We start from the raw sequence: 16,352 nt of genomic DNA, 5'->3' as shown, positions 1-16,352 counted from the left end.
CTTCACACTAAGTGTAAGAAATAGCCATGATGGAACATGTAAGGGCATGGATCATGCTCATAATTCTGGTCAGATCTGAGTCCTAATGGGATGCAGTCACGAGTGCAGAATGATTTGGTAGATGTTATTGGGAGGCCATTATCAATTGTCTTCAATAGTCACAGCAACTGGGAAAAAATCTTGCATCCTGGAAGAGAGCAAGTGTCACTCTCACCTTCAAGTAGGACAGGAGGAAGGACACAGGTACTTACAGGTTATTGAGCCTCACCCAAATCCATGGGAATGTGATGGAACACCTAATATTTTAAACTATCTCCAGGCATATGAAGGACCAGAAAGTTGCATTGGAGTGAGCTATCACAGTGGTTGATCCTGAATCAATATCATTTAACATCTGCATTAAGGAAATGGTCCCTGGGACAGAGCTCACCTTCAGTAATTTCTCACTTGATACAAAAGTGGGAGGAACAGCCATTACACCAGATGGTTGTGCTGTCATTCATACAGACCTTGACAGCATGGAGAAGTACACTGAGGGGAATCTTGTGAAGTTCAACAGGGAGAAATGCCAAATCCTGTGTCCTGGGAGGAAGAACCCCAGGTAATAGCACACACTCAATACCAGTTGGCCAGAAAGCAACTCTGAAGAGAAGAGCCTTGGGGTACTGGTAGACAAACAGCATATGGGAACACACTCTTAAAATCCAGTTATTACAATTACTAGGGAGATGCCTCCACCTGAATTAAGGTGCAAACAAGACCATATGCCAAAGTCGATAGTATGGATTTTATTTAACAGTAAAATGTGAGGTAGAGAGATAGAAAGAAATATAAAAGGATTGAGGAGGGAAGAGGGAGGAGAGAAAGTGAGAAAAAGGGATCAGATGGAAGGATAATGATCCATGGATCCAGTGGTATCCCGTTGATCTTCCTCACCCTGGGCTTCTCAGTGGTGGGAGTTCCAAGGTTTCTCAGAATTTCTCACCATTTATATACTTCAGCAAATAAAAGGAATCAATGCTCACTGGCTACACAGTTCTCTCATTTAGTTGATTAAATGATTCCCTCACTTCCAATGCTAATTAGTCCCATGCTTGTTCTTTCTCTTCATTTGAGTCAGTGGCTTCCTGTCTTGAGCCAGCAGGCTGTGGTGTCCCCCCACCAGACCCAGCCACAGCCAGCTACCAGCACAGTTGCTGAGCTGGCCTTCCCACAGACTCCTTGCAGTGAAACATCCTTCTCCCCAGCTTCACTTACCTTTCCTTAGACCTGGGATGATTGGACAATGGGACCTTTCTCTTCTCTCAAGTTCCTGTCAGGTGGGTTAACTCAAGGTCCAAATTTCAGGAATCCAGAAGGCATATTTGGGATGGGGTGGGCATTGGTGGTTGCAGATGAGCAGTTGCTTCTTTGCCTGGTTTGCTACCATGGCAAAGTCCTTTGGTGACCTTAAGAGCATTTGGACAAAATGTGATCTTTAAGTGTCTTACACAGAACCTCAGGGCAAAGACAGCTGGGAGCACCCTGGGGTGCATTAGGCAGGACATTGCCATCAGCTTCCTCTCTGCTCAGCCTTGGTCCACCTGGAGGGCTGGGTCCAGTTTTGGGCTCTGGGGTTGAGAAAGGCATGGATTTCACTGGAAGAGGTCCAGTGCAGGACCACAAAAAAGGTCACAGGTCTGAAGCACTTTCCTGTGAGGAGAGGCTGCGAGAACTGGGACAGCTCAGCCTTGAGACTTAAGGCAGCTCACTTACTATTTTATCAGTGTGTATAAATTCTTGATGAGAGGGAATGAAGAGAAAGCTGGACTGTTCTTAGTACTGTCCACTGACAAGAGACAATTTAATAGGCACAAATTAAAACTCATCAAGTTCCACCTGAATATGAGAGAGACACCTGTGGCTATTCAAACACTGGCACAGCTTGCCCAGAGAAGTGGTGGAGTCTTGATCATTGGAGATATTTAAAACCTGACTGGACATGGTCCTGGGCAACTGGCCCTGCTCTAAGCAGAGGGGTTGAGCTAGATGATCTCAAGAGTTGCCTTCCAGCTTCAGCCAGACCGTGATGACAGTTTAGAGTTTTGTGAGAATGAAAACATTTTTAGTGCATGCCTTTGCAATTATTTTCAGTGGACACACAAAACTATTTAGAAACCATTATGCATTTAAACACTAATAACAGTAAAAAATTTGTGTTCTTGCCTTGGGTTTTTGTACATGTCCAAGCTTGCACAGTCTTAAAAGGTTTATTAAAAAGTGCAAAACATTTAATTCCTAAATATAGTTGCTATAATATTTAGTCCTGTACAAAGGCAAGATATGAACTGCCTAAATAGTAAATACCATTGCTGGAAAACTAGAGATGATTTTCAAATTATTTGATTTTTTTCTTTCCTTTATATAAAGCTAATAAAAATGTTTTAAATTCCTCATGTTTAGGCTTGTAAAAATGAACATTTGTGAAAGAGGATACTACGGAGGTCTTGCATTTACTGTCTCTGGGGGAAACTAACTTCAGGATCAATTTTAATTTCCAATATTGTACTCTAAGCATAAACATAGTGTTCAAATCAAGGGCTGGTGTTGCTATAATTGCCAGTCATAAAATTTGAGAAATAAAAATCTAGAGATTATGCCAAATTGCCTTTAACATCTTATACAGGAATTGTGCCAGTTCCATCCATAACCAAATAGATAGAGACTCATTTCCAGAAGCTGGCTTGGCACTGAGCATTCAAATCATTTGATGCATTGGTGAAATGAACATTAAAGTCTCTTTTAACTCCTGTTTGCAACAAGAGAAGGTCTGCAGTATATGCACCATGAGATTCATGGTCCCTCTGCCCATGAGTATGGGAAATACTGAGTCTTGATTTTTACCAGTGTGTTCAGGGTGACTCAGGACAATATAGCTGGGAAAAAATATCACACAATAATGCTGGAGTAATTGTCCATACATGGTCTCACATAGATTTTTTTCAAACCTGTTTACAAGTCCAAGTGTTGTTAAGGAGCACAAAGGATGGAATAACATCCAAAATGGGTCTGCTCCCTACCTAATTTTCACACCAGAAATGTTGCAGGTAAGTAGCAGCTAATAGGAATACTGACTATTTAAAATCATAATTGGTAAGGCTTAATAGCTTATTTTAAGTTTCTTATTGAACAATTTCATACCAGTTTCAAATAAATAGTTATTAGATATTGTCTGTTTATTAAATACAATTTTTAAGACGAATATAGCTAAATCAATCTCATTACTACTGAGGTGTGCATAAAGATATATGACTTTGTATGTGCATGCTGATATTTTCCTTTATTCAGTGTGGTGAATGTTAAGCAGCAATGATTTCATACTCAATACAGCTGTATAAATGCTGCTTGTTCTGACAAGGCACTGTTGTGGACTACATCTAAACATACATGGAAGGTGTTTGGATTAGTAGGAACAAAGACAGCAAATGTAAAAAATCATTTTTAATGATTCATTGGTATTTTTCAATATCAGACAATAAAGGAAAAATAGTTCTCATTTTAGTTTTACTCTGTGCATGAGGAATACTTGATGTTCTGGGAATATGCTTCCTTTTCAGGGTGTATTTTCCAAATGGCTTAAAGGGCTTTAGGCACCCTATTCCATTAACATCAGTGAATTGGAAGCTACAGGAACTTGGTTCAATTTTAATTGGACTCCTGAACTCTGTGTTTGGCTTGTCAGCCAGCAGTTGAGCATGAGGTTGAGGGAGAAAGGGTTAAGAAATTGAGTCAGTGTTCCTTTCTGAACTTTATCATGAATTTGGCAACAAAAACTCAATGAAGATAGAAAAGCATTTAATATTGACTATATATATTAAAAATATATATCTTTTGTATATGTATGTTTATATAAAGGAATATATAAATATATTATGTACATATATATGTGAGTATGTACAATTAGTATAAAATGTAATACTGATATTGAAATAAGTTTTCTGTGTGTTACTCTTCTACTTGAATGACTAGTGAATTTTCTTTCAGTTTTTATGGAACCAATTTATGAATCCTAAAAGAAAAAGCAAACCTTTTCATGGCATTGACAAAACTCTCCCCCTTTGGTGAATCTTTAAATAAAAAGACCTAGATTTTTTTTCTCCCTTCTGAACATTGGGCAGCCTTCCAAAGCAAAATCAGTCTGTGTTAGGGTTTCTTAAATAAAAGATAGGATAAAACCACCCACATGGCATGTGAAATGTGAAAGAAAAGACAACTGGAAAAAACCCTAAGCATCAAATTTTCATAAATAGATTTGATATTCTGGAAAGAGATGAGAGCTACCTGGTGGGTTTTACTACCTTGGAATAGGATACCCAAAGCACAAAGAAATTTAATGGAAAATATGCAGAAAATTACTTGCAAATAATTTTGGGAGGCTTATCCTGCATCTTAAAAATATATATTAGAAACTGATCTGTAATTACAGACACTAGCCTAAAATCCTTTTGGAAGTGAAGGTACAGCACTAAATAGAAAATACATAAGAAAATCCAGGAGAATAACCAGTAGGGGAAAGATCTGGCTTGGTGCTGAGCACTGCAAGTTCAAAACATTGCTATCATAATAGGGATCATTATGAACTAAAGGTCAGCAACTCTGCAGGGACAAAAATAACCCAAAAAATCCACTACAGCACGGTTCAGTTTTCAGAAAAAAAGCTGCACACAAATGAGGAAGCCTGCTGAAAAGGAACCAAAAGGACAAAGTGTGTGAAGGCAGCACAGAGGCACTGCATCCTGAGAACCAATCCATACCATCCAAATGGATTCAGAATGACCTGCAAAGATGGGGTGGCTAAAGAAAATAATAAAGAAACCTATTTGAAACAAAAATACAAAGAACAAATTGTCTTGATTCAGATCATTAAATCACCAAAACCAGATGTCTGTTTGGTCAAGTGTTCTAATGGAAGTGTGAAATAGCTGTATTTATTAGCAACATTTTCTTATTTAAAATCAGGAGGGTTTAATGATGAGTGATGAGGGACACACATGGTGATTATTTTCACAATGTGCATTTAGTCAGGCCTGTGGACCTACAGACAAGGAAATCTGGGAAGGGATATTCTGTAGAAGAGAGAACAATTTTGTAGAAGTAGGTGTACCTTACATCTCCAACTGGGCCTTTAAGGAAACATGAGCATAATGTTTAAGGGGCTGTAGGCCTTTTGCCATTCCCCAGGGGTTTTAAAGATGTCTTTCAGCAAAGAAACTTTGTTCCAGTGAGACAACAGAAAAGGTTTTATGGTGGATAAATAACCAATTATCTGGTAATTTTCTGTAAAAGATGGAAAACAAAAAGCACAGATCAGTTTTCCCAAAGAGGAAGGTGATGTGCTCCAGAAGGTCTACTCCATCCAGCATGTACATAAATGAACAAGGAAAATTATTAATGCAGGTGCACATCTTAATGATACAAACCTATTCAAAGTATCTAAGGTGAGGGAGGACAAACTGCAAGCTGTCCTCACATTTATGGAAAGCCTTCAAAACTATGGAAAGCCTTCACAGTACTGACTGCTAGCAAAGTGATGGCAGGTGAAATCAAATGTTGATAAATCTCAAGCAAAATGTAGAAAAAGCTATCCCAACTTTCTGTGTACATTAATGATCCCTTTAGGCCTTTCAAGCATTCCTTTAGCATCCATGGAAGAGGTCTTGGAATCATAGCAGAAGCCTCTGAAAACATCACATCAGTGCTCAGCACTGTTCAGAAAGACAAATGAAATGTGAGGAATTACTCAAAATTTCAGAAAAGACAGAAAATATCATGGTGCTACAGTGTAAGTCCCTGTTGTATCTACAACATGTATATAGTAGGAAGTGTTAGGGATCCCTAATCTGAAAACATTTATAACAGACAAGGTAAAAGGTATCTAGGGACAGAATAAGTGGTCTTGGAGTCGGGTTTGTCTTATTTTTTTGTCCTTTTTTTTTTTTTTTTTTTTTTTTTTTCAGATAGCTGTCTGTATGTAAGTTACTTGCCTAGGCTCCCTATACAGTCAATTAAAATCTGCTAGTTTCTGTTGTTGCAGTTCAGAATGGATTCTTGTCATCCTGTAGTAAAACCTTACATTATGTTCAACTCAAGAAAATGGGTTTGATTAGCTGTAGATATAAAGGCAACTCACTCAGGTATACATACTTGACAGATATGGGTAAATGTGGGTACATTTAATCAAATACATCTCAATCTTTGCATTTTAAGCAAAGGAAGAAAAAACATGATGTAGATCTTGTACATCCTGACACAACACAAAGCCCACTAGGAATGGTTGATCTCTGTCTTTTATGAGCTAAGATTTAGGTCACAAGTAGGTATCCAGAAATAGGTTTAAAAAAACCCCAAAATTCTAACCTAAATGTTAAACTTACCATAGGATATTTTGGATCATAAAAGCCTATGTTAGTCCAAAAATCAAGTATGCAATTCCTTGGAAAAGATTCCACCAAGATCTGTTTGACATAAAAATAGAGCTTCTGGCTCTATAATCTCTGAGACTCAAGTTGCTGAGCTGGAAAAATGAAAGGGACAGGGGAGCTGATGTTTTCCCTTACTTTCTTCCTTAAGGAATTGTGTTGGCTGCTATCAGATGAGGGACTGGGCAAGATGAGCTTTTTGTCTGACTGATTATGGCCACTGTGTCCTCTCCAGACTTTTAGTATTTGTCTGGTTAGGATGCCTGTGGTATGTGTCTTCTGGAGTCCTTGCACATTTTCCAAGGCATTTTGAAATATTTTCTAAAAAGACTGTACGGATCATTTAAAATCCAATCTACCACCTACAGTATCACAAACCATTGAAATTCTGTCTTGCATAAGGACAGTTATAATGAAGATAATTTGGGGCCGGTTGTCCTATTGCTGTTCATACTGTGAACTCATTTGCACTCTGAGCAATTTAATGGGTATATCTCCTTGTGATAGCAATACACTACTACTCACCATGTATTTTGGTTTTTAAATTACCAGCAATATAATTCTCTAATTTTTTTTCTATATAAGCTTGTTATATGTTTAGTACTCACTATGCAGAAGGAAAAAAAAATAGAAAAAATCAACCAGTCTTGTATTATACAAAATTATTAGAAATATAAATATTTCTGTAACACATTTCTAGTAAAATTCTAAATTTCTGCTTCTGCAGATGCTTAGCTCTAGAACCATGTATGCTGACTGATGGGCTGACTGTCTGTGATAAACTATTGCATAAAGAAGGCTTACAGTTGCTGACTTCTTAAGAATACAAAGTCATATTCCAAATCTTTCTGTGGCTATTTTTTCTCTTTTCTGTCTACAGTTTTCTAATTGTAAGTTTATTTGCCTTAATTAGATAGCTGTTCCATTACCAGCATTCCTTTTTTTTGTTCTTGCTGTTTGTCATGTTTAGATTTGGCCAGCTAATAAAAACACTAGCAAAAAATCAGGCTTACTAACAGTAGAATACAGAAAATTGAATTTAAAGGCAAAAGCTGTGGTATTTTTTGCATTGGAATATTATTATCACATTGCAAAAATCATTATCTTTGCAGCACAAAAAAATTAATTAGGACATCAATTGAAGAGAAGGCAGAACATGAGTTTTCTTCTTTATTTCCATATCTATTTCATTTCTTTCAGTGTGGGTCGCTTCTGTGCCACAGCCTTTCTGGTCAGTAAAATAACTTACAGTCAAACAACATGCTGACTAATTATGAAAGTTTTTTTATTTCATTTTAATTTGGGTATAATGGCTGTATTATTTACCTAATAAATAATGTGGGTGTTCAAATAAGACCAGTACTTTCAAGTCCAAAATGCAGATGCAAATAATTGGTCTGAAATCAGCCATATACTTTAATATATGTTTAAAAACAAGTGCCTGATAAGGCCTGTGTGTTTTGCCTAAGCAGTGATGTTTTTCAATTAGAAACCTAAGCCTAATCCCATACAAATAATAGAAAATTAATTTGATTTAGTACAGGACCTGCCTTAAAGTGCAGTACAGTGTAAAAACTGATCATCTATTGATCAGCCTTTAACCTATCAGTGTTTTATATTTTATATATATATATTTATTGTGTGCATTTAATTTTTATTATCCATTACCTTAATTAAATATTTTCTGTTATATCTAAATATATACATATGTATATCTATATTTTATGCAAAGTGGTCATTGGTGACACAAGATTAGGGGTGTTCTCTCATCTGGGAAACAAACCAACACAGGAGGAACTGAGTTGATCATCTCCATTGTAAGCCACAGAGTCATGACCAGGGACCTTGGACCATGATAGCAGATCACAGGAAAAAAAGCAGTAAAACAACCATATGTAAGTGAAGTGCTCAGATAGAGGTGTATATATTTCTTCAGCCTTTGAGGCCTTTACTTTACAACAACAAATGTCTACTTTTACAGCATGTTGTTTGTTCTCTGAACTCACTCCCTAACTAAAAAGTTCAGGGTAAGCACATATATAACTCTCTAGGATAAAACCAAACGTGAGCCGTCTTCCTTTTCTTTGTATTTTAGACCTTGCTCAGCACTAAACCATAAATCAGCACTCACCAGTAATGTCAGTTCTACTCCAGTGGTATAAAACTGGTGAAATGGGGAAGTCAACTGTTATATCATAACTTGATATATGCATCTTCTCTCACATCATGGCATTTGCATATTTCTCTGCACTTCCTTTACAAAATACACATCCCTCTGATGGTATATTTTAAAGATTGATCATTAGAGTTATTCACTGTATGAGTAGCACTTAAGCCAGTCTAACTCCTTATGTTGCAGGGTAATTTAACATAATTGATGGAAGTCAAGTCTGGTTTTAAAAGACATTTGAGTAACAATTTTTCAATGATGTTTACCTTTAGTGCTCTTCATGGCATTCTGACATCTATGAATGTCTTCATATTATTTACTCTTAAGGTTCACTGAGATACTGGATGGGCTTTTTTTTTTACCTTATTTTGCATGATGTGTTGATGAAAAGATTACTAGGTAATAATTTCAGGTTATTTGATGAATTCAAATGAAATGCAGACAACATGTGGTTTATATTAAAAATGCTGAGAGAAAGAAGCTACAGAGAAGAAAAATCTAGCAAGTAAATTATTCTGCCTTTGTGTGCAGACATCATATGGCAATAAAACATGATCCTGAGAATGACAGAATTTGTCCCCTAGAAATGACTCATTGTTACATTTTGACATATTTTATCATATTAAAAATTCATAAATGTCTCCTTAGAAAAGATAGATATGGAGCAGTGGAAGATCTACATAGAGATTCCTCTCTTTGATAAAGTCATGGTGCCCTGAATTTATCTGAATGTACCCTGATACATCATGGAGACATCCTCATCAGGTTGTTGATTTTAAAAAAGAAGAAGTTTGTAACTGGCAGATTCTGGTTTTCACATACATTACTGAAATTACTAGCTAAACTGCTATGCTTTTATTCATAGTTTTAAAGTTTATCTTAAAATACACATTATTTAGTTTTTTCTTTTAAATATGAGTAATGTAAGCCAGTTTGGGAGGCATAGCATTTTTATCTTTTTTTCTCTTTTTTTTTTTTTTTTTTTTTTAATGGACTTCCCATTATTAACCATTTTATTTGTAACACACACAACACCCATGCTAAAATCATAGCCTTATTGGGGTCTGTAAAAGTTTCATCATTTTTCCATTTATTGCATTTGGGAACAGCTTCTTCCTCTGTTTTCCTGTGCTAAACTGTACTCATCACTCCCAACCATCCTGACTGAACATGTTAAACACAAGTAATGGATGAGGCAGGAGACAAGGGTGCTCTGCAGTGCACCTCCCAGTGGGTGTGCTGGTTAGAAATTTGGCTAAACTGGGCAGAAGTGAAGGTTCCAAATTCACAGCACCTTCTGAAATGCCAGGCCTTACACCTGAGACCAAAAGTCCATATGAAGTTAAATAAACAGACTGGTAAGAGAATCAAGGCTCTTTCCTTTCAGCTTGGCATGTGATATCTTTAAGTTATTAATCAGCTGGTAGCAGAGCCCATAGTTTTTGAAATTAGTGCTCATAATAATTTATGTTTATATTTATATATTTGTTTGTTTGTATTATTTATATTTACATTGATATTTACATTGATATTGATATTTATATTTATAGTTAGTTATAGTTATAGTTATAGTTATAGTTATAGTTATAGTTATAGTTATAGTTTAGTTATAGTTATAGTTATAGTTAGTTATAGTTATAGTTATAGATATAGTTATAGTTATATAAGTTTTTTATATTTATATTTGTATTTATTGATATTGATTATATTTATATTATTTATATTTATATTTATGTTTATATTTATATTTATATTTATATTTATATTTACATTTACATTTACATTTATATTTATATTTGATTCACACAGGTTTATCGAGCAGAACTTGTTCCCCTTAAGGAAAAGGTGCATCACGTCAATGAGCTCGCTCACCGCTTCACTCCCCCCGATATCCAACTCTCCCAGTACAATCTCAGCTGTGTGGAAGACCTAAACACAAGGTGGAAGGTGCTACAGGTATATTTCCCATTAATTCTTTCTTTATGCTGCATTTAAGCAAATATTTCTCTTTCTCTGTGCTTTGTGCCCTGTGGGATAGCACCAAAGGCGTACCAAGGAATGAAAGATGAGAAAGCCCAAGAAAATGTTTTGTTGTTACCATTCATAAATGCATTAGACAGAGGCCCAACCTGATATTGTTGATGGTTTAAAAATATAAAGGGCAAGCCACGTGTTTTACACACATTTCAAAGATAATACATTCTCTTCCACAGAGCTCGGGAAACACTGTGCACAGTTCACTTTCACTGTAACTTATTGCCTTATCAAATCCAGATATTTGGAAAATAAATTTTTCATCTTCTCTGAAGATACTTGGAAGACAGTATGTCAGGGTGAGATGTTATTGCTGATAGAACAGATAGTTAATTGAAATATTATGGTATACTGTCTTTTTTCATATTTACTTAAATGTCATCTGGATGATACAGAGAGTAAGGTGAAAGCACTCCAGTAAATTTTTAAACACATCCTGAGGGGAAAAGACATTAGTAACTTTGAAAGGTTATGATATACTAAAGGCCAAGTTGTGACCCTTGGAAAGAGGAGAGACATATCTGTTCCTATAATATAATTTTTCTATTTAAAAGAGAGAAGAGTTTGAAATGTATTGAGAGGCAAAGCTCATTTTTTTTAGAAGAGAATAAAATAGCATAGACTGGAATAGAATAGATCAATTGGAACAAATACACAATTATTTAGACCAGCTGCCCTACATGCAAGATCTGCAGAACACTCACACCCAATGGCAATTTTTAGTATATTATGTATTTTTCCATCTTAGGGCTAGCCTTTTTTATGTATGACTAGCACTCCAGTTAGATGTAATACTCTTTATAGAAACTAAAATTTTGACCACATAATAGGATGAGCAGAAATGAAAATTGGTTTTGTTTCATGCAAAACCATTCTCCTTCTAAGGTATGTTCTTGTTGTTTGTTTCTGGTTTTACAGTTGTTCAGAATGTTTCTTTTTCATTCTGGTGGTTTTGGGTTTTTTTAAATTTATTTAATAATTGCCTTTGTTATGCTAATATAATCTAAAATCAGGACTTTAGTATTTTCATCTTTTTTTTAAATATATATTTCAGTTTATTTTCATTTGTCTTTCTTTTACACTGATCATGTTTTCTCTCAGGCTTCTCTTAATTCTTATTTTCAAAATTCTAATTTCCTGTGTTCTATTTCTCTTCTCTGTCTTTCCCCATCTTCCGTCCCTTATTTCTCTTTGGTTTTTTTTTCTGTACTCCTTTTCTTAGTTTACTTTTCTTTTTCTCCTTCCTCAAAGGTTAGATCTCTCTCTCTCCCCCCCTTGCCATATTCCTAATGGGGAAAATATTTCTTATCCATATACCCCATTTCTTAGAAAATATCACTGTAGAAAAATCATAAAACAGAGAATTCTGTGCTATTGCTTGCCAGAAATATACCCATCCTTGGTTATGTGTAGGAAAAGTGCATAAAGACATAAAATGTATCACATCTAAAATATTTTGTAAAGGAGGTAATCATGTCTCACTTGTTTATTTATTAACACTGGGAACATACATAAGATTAGAGGAGGAAATGTATAATCTTAAGCCAAATCTTACAGAGATTTTATATTATATTCATTTTATAATCATAAGAATAAGGGCAACCATAGTCATCTGTAGTATTGCACAGTGGTTCTACATCGAGATTAGTGCTGTTAGTGAATAGAATCAAATATTCCTCCAGAATCTTCCCAGAACTTCATTTGTATTTTTGCAGTAAGGCATGTTTGCCATTAATTTTCCTGGTTTGTATTCAATTTTAATGAATATACTCTGGAGTATTACTGGTACAAAATTTATAGAACGCACTCAACCACTCTCAGAGTCAACAAGTCCTGGTTTTGAAGTGTTGTGTGGAGTGCATTTCATTAATGAAAGCTGATGCACTCAGCTCAGTCACTGATAACTGTGTCATCTTCTGTGGGCTTTGAGTAGCTTCATGCCTTTAATAGAATAGAGAGTTTTGAGGAAAATAGAATATGCTGTTTATTTTTTTAACTTTCTTAAACATTAAAGGAGATTAAATCTTTCCAAGGAGCTACTTGTTATGAATTTCACAAGGAGCTCTCATGTGAGCTTTAAACAGTGTATGTAATGAGCTCATCCTGGGATAGAATGTGCTTTGCAAACCCTTGCTTGCTTCCAGTTGACATTTAGGGGACCAGGAATCCCCTAAAATTGGTGGGACGTATAACCATTTCACTAAGTCAGAGATATAGTTGGTGTAATGCTGGTCAAAGGGCAAAGCTCCTGACATGTAAAAGAATTTACAAGTATCCCACAGAGAACATAGCCTTCAGTTATCAAGAAAGATTTTTTTTTTAAATCAAACCTTGTTTGCTTTCATTTAGAATTTAATAATAACCTTTAATAAGCGGAAAAATACATTAAGAACTCTGTTTCATCCAAAAATGTATCTATTAAAATATTAAATATTAAAATACCATATTAAAATATGGTATTTATACTCCAGTGCTTTTACTTTTAATGTTTGGTAGTTTGTGAGTGTTTGTCTTTGCACACATCAAAAACCTAAAGCAGCCCAAGGTGTTTTCCAATCTAAACTTTTTTACAATTCTATGATTTATATCCATATACATAATGATTGTGAAGGAGCATAAGCCCTAATTTCAGTATAATTCCTAACCCCTCAGCTCATCTTGCACCAGTAGCAAAGATTCTGCAGGATGTGGGGATTTGAAGATTGTTGTGGTGCAAAAAACACGCTGTCATTTGTTAGAAGGTCCAGCCACAGCTATTATTCTGTTCCGTTGAAGAGCACTCTCTGCTTGCAGGAGCTGTGAAGAGCCAGCAGGCTTTTAGTACCCTGCAGGCAGTCATCTAAAGCCATATCATTATTTTATTTGTATTCTGCTGAGGACAGGCTCTTTACTGAGCTGCATCATGCACACTAGTGTAATAAGTATTGCTGCAATGAATTATTTCAAAAACTAGCTCCTTCTGTGTGCTTCACAAATATTAGCTGATTCTTTCAATCCGTGGTGAGAAGTATGAATGAATCTTACAATCTGTATTTCCAGAGGTACTAATATCAAGGATATAAAAGCCAAAAAGGAAATCCCTTCTCCCCTGAAATCAGTGTAAAATTGTCACTATGCATCACAGTCTTGCTGGCCAGTGAATCTCTAAAGAGCTGAGTCACAGGAATTCTGGGCAGCAGTCCTCAGCTCACACGTTGCTTTTTATAGGGGCTGGACACCAAGGCAAGGAATTTGCAGCAAAATATAAGCAGCAAAATATAAGCTGAAATCAGCAGTGACCTATTGTAGTGGGTTTCAACTTTGGACTTTTTAAAATTTTACTTCGCCTTCAGTTTTTCATGCCTTCTCCAAGAAAAACATCCTGCAAAAAAGTGAAATAACAATAATACCTATATAAAAGAAATGTCTTCTTCAGGTCTTTTGCAGTTGAATTTAACCAAGTTTACTTTTTTAAATTGTATGTAGTAATGGTTCCAGGAAGTAAACTTCATGTCTAAACCATGGAATTAAAATCTGAAAGTAATGAAGGATATTCTTTCTTATATAATTTTTCTTAAAGAAAATGGAAAACCTCTCTTGCTTTACAGTTCAGTTGTCCAATTGGTAGTGCACAGTATTATTGTACACGACAGCTCTAACCATATACTTACACAGAATATTTGCATTACATTGTTCTATATCTTAACTTACAAGCAGAGTTATTTATTATTAAACAGTGAGTGTAAACTGGGGTTAAAGTTGATAGATTTAGATTATGTAAAAATAGCAGGAAAGATGTTTTTTCCTTTTAATGAGACAGAGAATGTCATGTCTTAATGAATGGATTATATAAAAGGCCGTTATATTTTTATATTTATATATTGTTACCTTTCTGTTACCTTAGCAGTTTCTCTTTCCATTGTGATTTTTCATTAATTATAATAACTAATTTGTTTCTATTTATTTGGTTTTTCCTCCTTTTTAAACTAGATTTGACATATGCAATCTGTAAGTAGCTGAAAAAAAATGGGAGACAACTTTTCTAAATACATGGAACCAAAATTCTAGCTCAGTTAGAATTATAGTAGTTAAGTCACTATTAAATCATAGTGCTTTTTGACCTTGAAATTTGAAATTATTTTTCAGTTGCAGACTTCATCTTCCCAGCAGAGGGAGATTTTGATCCTTTTTGGAAGTTGAGCTGTCCCATCAGACTAGTTAGTTAAAATGTTGGTTTGTATGTTCCATGAGAACAGGAACTTCTGCCAAAACCACAATTGTTACAGCTCTTTAATGGTCTCTTATTTGTTTAATTGGCTATGCCAGTTGGCTGCAGAAGTCATAGACCCAAGCATTTTTCTTCATTTCTGTTAGACTGAGGCTCAGATTTTCTCAATGTTTGTCTGCAAAATTATGCATATAGAATTCATTTTGCAGTGATTTGTCCTTTAGAAATCTAATTTATTTATTTCTGTAAGTTAGTGAAGGAAGGCCAGCTGTCAGGATTGGGATTCAATTCTATTAATGCCATGTGTCAAAAATTGGAAATATTCCTTCCAAAATTAGTAGGATACCTTTATTGTGACATTTTTAGGGCAGTCAGTGAAAGACAGTGAGTAACTATAAACAGGAATGGTTTTCATCCACAGACATGACAGCAGGAAAACTAATAAAACCTTAGTAAATGTATGATATGTGTGATGAATTTCACTTTGCTTGAAATTGCAAATGCTTTGATAATTTTTTTGCAAAGGAGGTGCATTCATTTTGAGAGTTTTATTATCTTCTTTTGTCTTCCTTTACTCTGAAATTTTGTCCTCTCTGAAGATGTTTTGACGAATCATGCAGAAGAATAGCAATTTACCCTACCTTATATCCTCATTACTATATGCATCTATAGCTTTCTTTCAATGTATTATTTTGTTTCTTATAAATGTATGTGAGTGAAGAAGATTATAAAAGCTGAGTTATGTTGTTTATATGTGAAAAGAAAAGCACCTAAAATTGATCAAAAGGAAATAGGTTACACCTACATCTTAAATTTAGCACTCTCTTGTACAACATTTGCATATACAATATATTCTGTAAGATCTCCCATTTATCTATTTGATAGATAAATGATAGGAAAAGATGGGCATATTAGTTGAAATATGTAAGTCTCATTTCCTTATAAAGGAAGACTTGAACAATTTACTTCCACCTGTCAGCAGTTATAGATTATGTTTGGCAGCACACATCCATATGACTCATACCAGACTATATTTAGGGTACTCAGGAAAACAGAGGGTTATGATACTACTGAGAATATATTCACTGGAAACCAACATTCACTAGTTCTGTGGGGTTTTAGTCAATTAGTTTTATCTAAATCATCCAGTTTGTAGCTTTTTACTTATTTAACACCCACCACTGAAGCTGTATTCTTTAGTGTTCATGATCTATAATACCTGACCACCTCAAAACCATTATTTGAAATAATTTCTGTAGAAGTCCCTTTGACAAGGAGTGTGGAAGTTACATTTGAAGAATTAAAGCTCTGAGATTCAGTCCTATCTGTACAGGTGTAGACCCACAGGAGTTAAAAGATTTTACCTTGGATTCCAAAATGGCACAGATAGCGTTGGGGTTTTTCTTGCACAAATTGCAAGAATATGGCCTGATTTTTTTTCAACATGTTTTTAGGTGTGTGACCTGATTCTAATCAGCTATGT

General features: G+C 35.2%; 1 protein-coding gene across 16 annotated transcripts in view; it reads left to right on the top strand.

The window, feature by feature from the left end:
- The window catches only part of DMD (dystrophin), a 1,151,138-nt gene that overhangs the window by 979,178 nt on the left and 155,608 nt on the right, over positions 1–16,352 (top strand). For all 16 annotated transcript variants that reach the window (XM_077781657.1, XM_021553010.3, XM_021553014.3 and 13 more), the window contains one exon: positions 10,438–10,584. In XM_077781657.1, coding sequence (XP_077637783.1) covers positions 10,438–10,584 — 147 coding nt within the window. The remainder of the gene's footprint in view (positions 1–10,437; positions 10,585–16,352) is intronic.

Source organism: Lonchura striata, chromosome 2, assembly GCF_046129695.1.
Source record: "Lonchura striata isolate bLonStr1 chromosome 2, bLonStr1.mat, whole genome shotgun sequence".
In the NCBI taxonomy this organism is placed as follows: Eukaryota; Metazoa; Chordata; class Aves; order Passeriformes; family Estrildidae; genus Lonchura; species Lonchura striata.
Note: the sequence above shows the minus strand (reverse complement) of the source record. Positions and strands in the feature narration are given on the sequence as shown.